General features: G+C 36.8%; 1 protein-coding gene across 1 annotated transcript; it reads left to right on the top strand.

The window, feature by feature from the left end:
• Positions 1-967: 967 nt before the first annotated feature.
• On the top strand, positions 968-9017 carry LOC104469625 (rapamycin-insensitive companion of mTOR-like). The gene is made up of 7 exons (XM_010084201.1): positions 968-1140; positions 2393-2477; positions 3836-4069; positions 6140-6292; positions 7007-7130; positions 8010-8148; positions 8297-9017. The coding sequence occupies exons 1-7, from the start codon at positions 1060-1062 to the stop codon at positions 8369-8371; spliced, it is 891 nt and encodes a 296-aa protein (XP_010082503.1). The 5' UTR covers positions 968-1059; the 3' UTR covers positions 8372-9017.
• The last annotated feature ends 1804 nt before the right edge of the window (positions 9018-10821 follow it).

The following is a 10821-nucleotide window of genomic DNA, read 5'->3' as shown; positions in this document are numbered from 1 at the left end:
ATTTTAATTGCCCATCCAAAAAAACGTAGAAAACTATTTCTGAGGCCGAAAGTCAAGAAATCAAATGTTTACCTCACAATGTATAATAAGTCACAGTAATATAATAAAAAGTTACTGTTTCTCGGGTGTGTCTCTTCTTACTAGGAAGCTTTAATCCACTGCGTATAGACTATCTACATAGGTTGATTAGCAGAAAACATTTATATGTTCTTATCTTCAGTGAGAAGTAAAATGGCAGATGGCCAAATACAAAATTTCCATCTTCAGGACTCTGGTCAGCACTGAGGACTTGCTCTCCAGCCTCCTCTCTCCTCTTTCATTTTCCTAACACATTTCTCTCCTGGGGCTGCTTATCACAGTCAGCTCTGCTTCCTGCACAGGTTCAGGTTTGTTCTTTTTGCACTCAGATTGAGCAAATTCTTCCTCCATGCTTGGGTGATCTAATGGTTGATTCCTTTAGAGTACAGGAAAAAAATGCTCCTTGCTTGCACGGCTGGTACCTGAGCAGGCTCAAGCTTTGTGTTTGCAGGGATGTGCCTGCTCAGCTTGGAGTTTGTGAAGATCCAGAGAAGGTACAGTCAGCGTATAGGTACATTTCAAAATGAGGCAGTTAGTAGCTTAAAAGCCTAAATCTGCTGACCGTGTCTGGACTGTGAATTTTCAAAGCCTGGTAAGTTGGAAAAAAGTTATGGTTTTGCAGAGTTGGCAGCCCTTCAAGCAGAAGTTCCATCTTGCTGTCTTTCAAGTCCCTGACCCAGGACTTTCAAAGGAGAAAATTTTACCTGATGAACTGCCAACCCATGCAATACGAGATGGAAAAAAGCAATGAGCCTATAGCTGTAATTTGACAAAGTAACAAGCTCTGGGTTCTACAATGGGAAGATTAGGACAGTGTCTGTGTGAGCAGTCCTTCTTACTCTTAATGTGTCAAAAGCCTGTGATTTATTATTTCAATGTTACAGGTTCATGAAAGCTTTAAGTTATGCTTCGTTAGATAAAGAAGATTTGTTAAGTCCTATTAACCAAAACACACTTCAGCGTTCCTCTTCTGTTCGCTCCATGGTTTCTAATGCTACATATGGTAGCTCTGATGATTACATTGGCCTTGCTCTCCCTGTGGATATCAATGAAATATTTCAGGTATGTATGTGATAATTTATTAGATTTGTTTGCATTTTCATACTGAAGGGTAGTCAACTGTTGCATTTGCATCAGAATAGATTAGATCTAGAGAAATGAGGAAAAACAGATGTGGTACGTTCAAGGAATGCATTTTGGAGAACAAGAGTTTCTGGTCTAACCCTGTTTACAAAAAATTGCTAGTCTATTTTGTATTAGGCAAATAATGACACAGACTAGGTTAGGAGAGTGTTAAACACTGGTAGCATAAATATGTGTCATAATATAGCTTTTATGTTGAAATTCGCATAATCTGTGGACATTTGGTAATACCTGTTTATGCAGCTAATTGATATGTTCACTGGCTAACCATAAATGATGCCCACGATTGCACAGTTAACTTCCTGCTACCACAGTCCTGAGATATATTACTGTGTTTGTATCTATATCCTTATAGCATTAAATTATAATGTCTTTACTTAACCTTGGAGCTAAATATATATAAATTAAACCATATTATTTTAAGTGTTTTATCAATGACCTGCCTCTTTCTACTTGGTTAAAACACATTCCCATCTAACAAACTGATCCATCATAGAGTTTAATATTCTGTTACTTAATTATCAAAAACAGGCCATGGCCTATATCAAAGGTAAGTCAGTCACTTTATCTTTAGTTTACTTAGCCTTTGCCTTTCAAACCTAACTTACTTTCTTAATAATCTCAAAAAATTAAAATAATCTCAAAAAGATTCTCCATCATACCTGCTTCTGTTCCCCCTTATGAAATTACTACTTTTTCTTTCTCCTTTCCAGTCTTTGTGGCGTATTTACATTGCCTCATTTCTTCTCTCTCAACTCTCTGTAAAATTCAGACACATCTTGACTCTACGATATCTTACAGGCAATATTTTAGATGTCCTGGGTGTTTTTGCACTGCTCTTTTGAGATCTCCAGTGGTGTAGAGTGATCATGGACAGATCATTAATAGCCACTTCTAGGTCACTGGTTTCCTTACGGCCTGTCACCACTGTTCTAACATTTGCTGACTGTTAAGCCTTGCTTAGTAAGTGTTCATTCACAAATGTATGTTTTTCTCATTGGCTTTTCTTTAGTTCTCAGGAGCCCATTCCCCATTCTTAATTTCCTCTTCTAATTAGATCTTTTTCCTGAAGTAAAAAAAGGGTCAGTATTTTATTTCCTCATAGAATCTGTTTTTCCTTTGTATATGATTGTCACCTGTGCTAATTGTAATTTTTACTTGAATATTCCAGGTAAAGGAGACTCCGTATTTCCAGAAGAAAACCACACCTCCATTTGATGACCGTGGAGCTAGGATCTTTGCACCTGACGCAGGAGGTACTGTTTTGTTCCTCTTCTGTACCTTTCTGTTTATTTGTACATTGGGTGGGGCAGGGTGTTGGTTTATTTGTTGATTTTTCTTTACAGAAAAGGTTATTTTTAGCTGTTAAGTTTTGAGCTGCGTTCCAGATTCAGGATAGCAGGCCATTAATTTCCTGTTTTATTTAGTTTGAAATAATGTGGTGTTGCTTCAGAGGAGTACAAGCTTGTTCCTGCCCTAATAAAGGAAGGAGGAAAGTCTACATATCTTTGATTATAATGTGAGCTAATGCTAATCAAAGACTGGTAGTGATACTGCATCATGGAAAGTAACAAAATTTAAGCTAAGATAAAATGTATGTGCCACATGTTGAGCTGTTACATTTTGACTGCCCTTTGATTAAACATGACTCTATAGGAACCAATAAGGTGTTAGGTGTGTATTTCAGAAAGTAAATTTTGTCTTTCTGAGATGTTTCCATGGTAGCTGGTCAGTGGAGGTGATGTGATGTGGTACGAGAGAATTGAAAGTGCTCTGTAATGCCTGGCTTGTTCTGGAAAGCACTTCCTTTTTACTCCACTGTAGTCAGAAATCTGTAAGGCATCAATACATGTCTTTTCAGTAGGACAAATGAAAAAGAAGCATTGAAACCGGTCCTAAAGTAGTATAGGATAGCTGTTGTCTTCCCTCCTAGTTAACTGGAACTTCATTAGAACTTTGAACATCCAAATAGACATACCTTGCTGATTTTTTTTTTCTTTTGTGTTGTTAATGTGATATATAAAGCTGATTTTCTTCAAAGTGTGTTTCTGTAGTTTGCTGAGTTTCAATGTAAAGTAACTCTTGTTCAAAATTGTATTTGTTGGTATTTGCCCCTGGGAAGAGCATGTCACTAAAGTGCCTTTGGCTTGTTTCTGCATTGTTGAGTCTACTTGCGTTCTATTACAGGTGCCAAGTTAACAGTTTGTTAAATTGTGTTTCTGTGTTCATTGGTGCATGTGTCGTTTAAACATTTGGTATATTGTTGTACTAATCTTGTTTGATACTATGAAAATTGGTAATGTATTAGTGTTACATGGGTATTACTGTTACTAATGTGGATATAGTGTCAGGATTTACCACTTACCTTCTTACTGTGTGTGCGTACAGTAGGTGCATTTAGAAGTTGAATTCTGTCCTTCATGATGTTTTCTGACATATAAGCCAGGACTAAAACGTGCAGTCTATTTTCTGAATGGTAACAAACTTGGGAGCTTAAAGTTTCTAAATCTTCACACCCCCTCCCCAGCTTTAAAAGGCTTAAAAGAGGAAATTAGTTGAAATAATGTTGGTTGCTTGGTTTGTTTCTTTCTGATATCTAACTGCTTATCCACAGGTCTTCAATCAGGTACAAGTGATGTTGTCAAAAGCCCTTTTCAGATGCTCCGACAGCAGATCAGTCTGACAGAAATAATGAATACCAGCCGTTCAGATGCCTCTCAGTTTTTGGAAAATACAGAGGATACAGGGCTACAGGAGCACACGGATGAGAACTGCCTGTACTGTGTCTGCATTCAGATACTGGGTTATCAGCCTAACAACAAAGTGAACTCTTCATATAGTCGTACAGGTTAGTGCTCCTTCTGGGGAAGTATGATAAAACTGAATGACAGTATTGAATTTTGTTCATTGATTAATCTGTAATGTTTTTTTTTCTTACTGACTATTGACCTTGAAATTAATTCTCCTTAATTAATTAATTCTCACTGTGCAACCAGGGGTATATCTATGGTCATTTCCATCTTTTCACTTTCTAGTGGTGTTAGTAGGACTAGGTGCTTGCATGGTTTTTTAAATGCTTCTAAGAGCATATCAAAATATAAAATTTGAAATCTTACTTAGCAATTAAAATCGATGTCCTGAAAACTGCTTCTTGCAGTCAAACTTAATGAAAAGTCTTAACGAAAAGGCTTCAAAGCAAGTTTATACCGTAAAGCAAAACAAGGGAAATCTCATGAAGTTCAACAAGACCAAGTGCAAGATCCTGCATATGGGTGGGGGCAAACCCAAGAACAAATACAGTCTGGGAGGAAAATGGATTGAGAGCAGCCCTGAAGAGAAGGGCTTGGGGTTGTTGGTTGATCAGAAGTTTAACATGACCCGGCAGTGTGTGCTTGCATCCCAGAAAGCCAATCGTGTCCTGGGCTGCATCAAAAGAAGCATTAGCAGCAGGTTGAGGGAGGTGATTCTCCCCCTTTACTCTGCCCTTGTGAGACCCCACCTGGAGTACTACATCCAGCTCTGGAGAACCCAACATAAGAAGGACATGGACCTGTTGGAGTGGGTCCAGAGGAGGGCCACAAAGACGAACAGAGTGCTGGAGCACCTCGTGCACAAGGACAGTCTGAGACAGTTGGGGTTGTTCAGCCTGGAGAAGAGAAGGCTCCAAGGAGACCTTGTAGCAGCCTTCCAGCACTTGAACTTCCAGCACTAGAGAAGAGGTGGGGAGAGGCACTCTTTATCAGGGAGTAGTGTTGAAATGAGGGGTAACAGTTTTAAGCTGAAAGATGGTAGGTTTAAATTGGGTAGTAGGAAGAAATTTTTTACAGTGAGGGTAGTGAGATGCTAGAACAGGTTGCCCAGAGATGCTGTGGATGCCCCATCCCTGGAGGTGTTCAAGGACAGGCTGGATGAGGCTTTGAGCAACATGGGCTACTGGAAGGCATCCCTGCCCATGACAGTGGGGTTGGAAGTAGGTCATCTTTAAGGTCCCTTCCAATGCAAACTATTCTGTGATTCTGTGAAATCTGAGGAGTGTGTTTAAGTTGAGCTGTAATTTCTGGGATTTAGTCATCTTTATTAATATTTTGTGATTTATATCAGATTCAGAAGTTACATGCCATTTTGCAATGTCTGTAATAAAAAGATAATTCAGTATATCCATGCTTAGTAGGAATCCTCACTGTTTTATAAGTGTTAACACATTCAGGTAGTAACACATAAGGAGCACTGTTGGCAAGGGGAATGATGTACAAAATGTGAGGAATGGCCCAAAGAACTGAGTTTGAGTTTGCCATCCTTTCTCAATACTGAACTCAAAAAAAAATCCCAGCTGTAGTCTTCAAATAGGATAAGGGGTTTACAGGTGCGGCATAGCCAGGCTCTTGTCAGAGGCACAGAGCCAAAGGACAGGAGGCCATAAACACATGCTGTAGGAATAGAAATTCAGTTGAACATAAGGGGAAAATCTTCACTGTGCAACCTAATCTCATTTTGACGTGAGCCCTTCTTTGAGCGAGGGGTTGAACTAGGTGATCTCCAGGAGTCCCTTCAGACCTGTGTTTTTCTGTGGTTCAGAACAAAGCTTGGATTTTATATTAATATCTTTAAATCCAAAAGTGTGAAGACTGTGGACAATGAAGCTTCCCAGAAGAATCTTTCTTGTCACATCTTTCTGTTGATGAAGTCAGAGCCCTTTTTTGCAATGCCTGTGATAATTGCACGAATAGAAAAACTGTGCCTATGCAAGAGCATCATTACTATGTTACGTAAAATAGAGCACAGATAGATAAGTAAGAGCTCTATGTGTCATAACAGTTTTTTGGCTTCCTCTTGTATGCTTACCATTGTTGAAACGTAAGAAAAGCATACGAAGGGTGGAAAAGTGTAAATAACAAAGATGTCACATCTTGTTTGACAGATTTTTCAGACATTCCATATACTGACTGGTGTGGGCAGACCATACACAATCACTTAGATGTGCATTCCTCCAAATTTTCTGGAATTTCAGGCTGTAGTGATGCAGTATCCCATGGCTCAGCTAGCAGCACCAAGAGTACAGAGCTTGTACTAGGTAAGTTTGAAAGCCTTATGATTATTAGAGACTATAACTCTTAAAATATATGTTACGTGTTGTGGAAAAATAGTATTCCATTTATACATACTGCAACAAAATAATGTTCATTATGTAAAAAACAAACAAAAACCAAAACAGCAACAAAAGAACAAGAATAAAAACAACTCTTCTCTTGCTATACTGGACTTCTGCAGGTTATTAAATACCTCTGTATCTGACCTTATAAGCAAATTGACTACCTTTTTTTCCACACTGGTGTTAGTTTAAAAAAAAAAAATATGTATTTTAGAAACACTACTGAATTTTTCTAAGAGACAGACATTTCTTTTTTAGGCTTGTGTTTTACATTTGAATTGTCATAATTTCTTACAAAGTAGCTGGCTGCAAACTTCTCCAGCATCTGATAGAGCAGGTAATCACTCGCCCAGTCTGCAACATGATTTAGTGGTAGAGAGAGCACTGTAATTGAATCTTAAAGGTTTTTCCATTTATGAAATGGTACTTTACCTTTTAAAATATTTCTATGTTAAAATTCCTGAAAATAGGGTGTTTTTAAGTTTTAATTTCAATGGAAATATTTGTTGGTAGTTCAGAATACATGCATAAATATATGTGTGTGTATATAGAATGCTAAAACAGATTTATGAAGCATCAGATCAGCACAAAGACTATTCTATTTAAACTCCATACTGTTAAATTTGTTTTTTCCAGGAGTAAAATCAATCCCAGACGATACACCAGTGTGCAGAATACTTCTGCGGAAAGAAGTCTTACGTTTAGTAATCAATTTGAGTAGTTCAGTAGGAACTAAGGGCCATGAAACTGGACTCCTGACGTAAGTTGAATAAATTTCACATGTTTAGCAACATTTAGTTGTATGCATTTTCTAAGGTCTCTGGGATAGTGATTAACTTCTGACTTCCCAAAAAATTGTCAAGGAGATATGATTGTGGGTTACTGGGAATGATTGAATGTAATGTAAAAGCCAAGCAAAGAATTTTCCTTTTAATATTTTTGCTCTGTCTTTAATTTCTTACTGTTCCCCAGTTTTTTTAACTGTAGTGAGATTTCATTACACACCCAGTATATAATGCATCTTTAAAAAAGAAACGATAATTCTTTTTTCGTTATGTATGTAACAATAATAGATATCAGATAAGCAAAATAACAAACTGGAAGTAACTTGAGAAACACAAACCTGCTTTAAGCAAGAGTACAACTACTGGAATTAATTTATAGGAAAAATCGGGCTAAAATATACCATTTGATTCCTGGTTTTATATTCCTATAAAAAACCCTGTAGGTTTCTGGGCTAGTGACATTGGAAACCGATATACATACATACAGTTGCTAAGAGAAAATGCAGACATGCTCATTATAGTTTTAAAAATGCTTACAGGTAATTAAGTTAGCTTTTCCATATTTTTTATTACTGCTGTACTTATGGATGCCAATCTGTGATATACTGTTCTCTTTCTATATCTATTATTTTAAGTTCTGTTTCATGTCATTAATATAGATTCTTTCCAGTTTGGTACAAAATAATGCTGCCTGTTCTGATTTTCTTGCTTCATTAGATCTAGCATTTAAAATGCCTATTACTGAAGAGTTCTACCTTGTTAATGATGACAATCAAAATCTAATTGAACAGGTTTCTAAAGTGTGATGGAACTCTGTTCAAGACTTTAAAAATGTTGGTTTTTCTGTTTTTCAGAATTAAGGAGAAGTATCCCCAAGCATTTGATGACATATGCCTTTACTCTGAGGTATCCTACTTGTTAGCGCATTGTACATTTCGACTTCCATCTCGAAGGTTCATTCAGGAGCTATTTCAAGATGTACAGTTCTTACAAGTAAGTGGAGGGTTCAGATGCATTGAATGCACCAAAATGTGCCAGCTGGGTGCAGGTTTCATGTTCTTACTAACAGAAACCATTTTCTGGGGTCTCTCTAGTAGAATCTCTTAACAACATTAATACTTCATCTGGCTTTTTCTTTTAGATGCATGAAGAAGCAGAGGCTATTTTAGCAACACCAACAAAACAGCCAGCAATTGATATATCAGCTGAATCCTGACCTCTGTCTCATGCACTGCATTGCATATAGACTTTCTGAAACCCTCAGACAACCTCCAACTGACTGGATAAAAAGCTTGGAGCAACATCTTCTAGACTGTTCCAGAAGCTACTGGTACCTGAAGACTGAACTGAAAACTTCTTCCTCAACCAATTACTGCCCCAGTCTTTTGAGCCTTTTGGGGAGTTATTAAACATTACCATAGTTTTAATAATAGTAATTACCAGTATATGCAAGAGCCAAGCACTGAACACAAGTTTTCATTTCATTTTCTACCATAAATTAAAAACAATAGGACAACATGCAGAGACATCTGTTTTTTGACTGACTTCCGATTCTGTTCCAGAGAAGCAGAATGATGCCTTGCTTTTAACCCGTGAATACCAGGAATCGGAGAGATGAGGGTGCATTCCATTGCCAGCAATGGGGAGCCGTGCTGTAATTGTGGGCACCAGGGGATTAATGTTAGCCCTTCTCTGTTGGTTTTTGTACTGTTTATAACACTACTTGGGGGTTTGTAACTTCAGATAGAAAGAAAAGCCTCTGTGAATCTGAGGTTTCCTTTAAGTTATTTTAATATTGCTGTAGTTCAAAGTCATTTTATTAGCAGTCTCTCCAGATTCATTACATTTACGTACATTTATCTTACCTGAACCAGTTAAGGATTTTCACTACAGTTTGATTTTAAAAATAACAAATCATTTAAACTTAAAATGTTGAAATCTGATTGTTCTCCCTGAATGACATGCATGTATTTGCAGTTCTACACTCATGCTCATATAGTACGAATGTTGGTCTTACTCTTAACTAAAATCCTTTAAAAAGCATGATTTGTATCAGATAAATGAATAGTGTATAAACTAAACTTGAAGGCATTTAATCATTGCTGCTTTTGTGAGAAGACATAATATGAGTGTTTTTCAAGTTCCATGGAAACAGCATTTTATAAAAACAAAGGTTTATTTGAATTTTCAATAGATGAGTGATCAAGCATCAGATAGTACTAATAATTGTAGTGAAAAGCCTTAAGTACTAAATTTTGGAGCAGCAGTACTTAAAATTTTATATTGGTATTCAAGACTTGTTGCAAAAGTTAAGTGTTACTAGTGAGATTTCTAAATTAATGAGTACAAGCTTAAAAAAAAGTAAGAATCCCTATCACTTTTATCATGGATCTAAAGATTCAGAAGCCTTTACGTGAAGGTAATACAAATATATGCAAATGTGTATATACAGTAGCATGGCCACCTTTGTTAGAATGCTTGTAATAGCAGGGATTACCCTTTGATTTTGATATAGGTGAATAATTCAGCTGGACTGTACTAAGTAGAACGTATTTTTATCCATTCACTTTTGCCATTTTTTGTAATTGTCAGATTAATACTTAAATGAAGATAAGTGAAATTTATCCTGATGCTCATAACTCTGTTCTTACTAGCTATGCTACTGGAGATATTTAAATAAGTAGTCCTGTGAGCAGTAAGGCACAATTCCTAGTGAAATGTAGAATTTTTTTGCTCTTATTGGAAATTTCATCTTGCCACATAAGCACTGCTTTGCAGCTGTCACTTCACTGAGTACTTATGTGCACTGCATACCATCAGATTCTGGGAAAGCAGATTGTAAGTTGCTGCTCTTAGTCAAATTTAGTTCCTAAGATCATCGTTTCATGAGTTCCCACTGAAAGAAGGAGCAAAAAGAAACCGATTCAATTCTTCTATGGTCAGTGACCCAAATAACGTATCTGTGTGTCAAGGCATGTTTGAAATGCTCTGAAAACATACCAGACCAGTAGCTATTGGACTTCTCTGGTCATCAGAAATAAATGCTTCTGTAAAACCAAAATGTCAATCACAGTAGACCAAATAGTGGTATAAACTCCAAAGGAAATAATGTAGTTCTCCCAAAAATGGGGCTAGCATATCTTATACAGTAGTTTCAAACACTACCTCAGTTAGGCTAGAGTATAAGAGATTTGTTTTAATAGCTAGATGGAGTTACATCAAATAACTCTGTTATTTTTCTGCAGTTAAAGCAAAATAAACAAGTTTTATCACCTGTATTTAAAAAAGCCACCTTTGTTCACTTGTTACCAGTTTAACCCATAGCACTTCATGTAGAAAGCACCATAGGAAGGCCTCTGATTATAAAAAGGTAACCAAAAGTGATGTCAATGTACTTTTGAAAGAATCTCCATCTTCAAATGCTTATGTGTTCTGAAGTACTCGCTTGTGTGGGGATCCACGACAACAGAAACTTGATGTGCAAATTATGGCTGCAAATTCAGCTATAAAACATGTTGGTTTTTTCTGAAAGTGTATGAGTGTCAGTAGATTTCAACAAGTATGCATCAAGGATGTAAAGTCTGTACTGTACAAAAGATACAACATTTCTAGAATTAATTTACCTATTTACATTCAGCTCGTATTAATGTTTCATTTTAATTGGCA

Source organism: Pterocles gutturalis, unplaced genomic scaffold, assembly GCF_000699245.1.
Source record: "Pterocles gutturalis isolate BGI_N339 unplaced genomic scaffold, ASM69924v1 scaffold33400, whole genome shotgun sequence".
Lineage (NCBI taxonomy): Eukaryota > Metazoa > Chordata > Aves > Pterocliformes > Pteroclidae > Pterocles > Pterocles gutturalis.
This window is presented reverse-complemented; position numbering and strand designations above follow the sequence as displayed.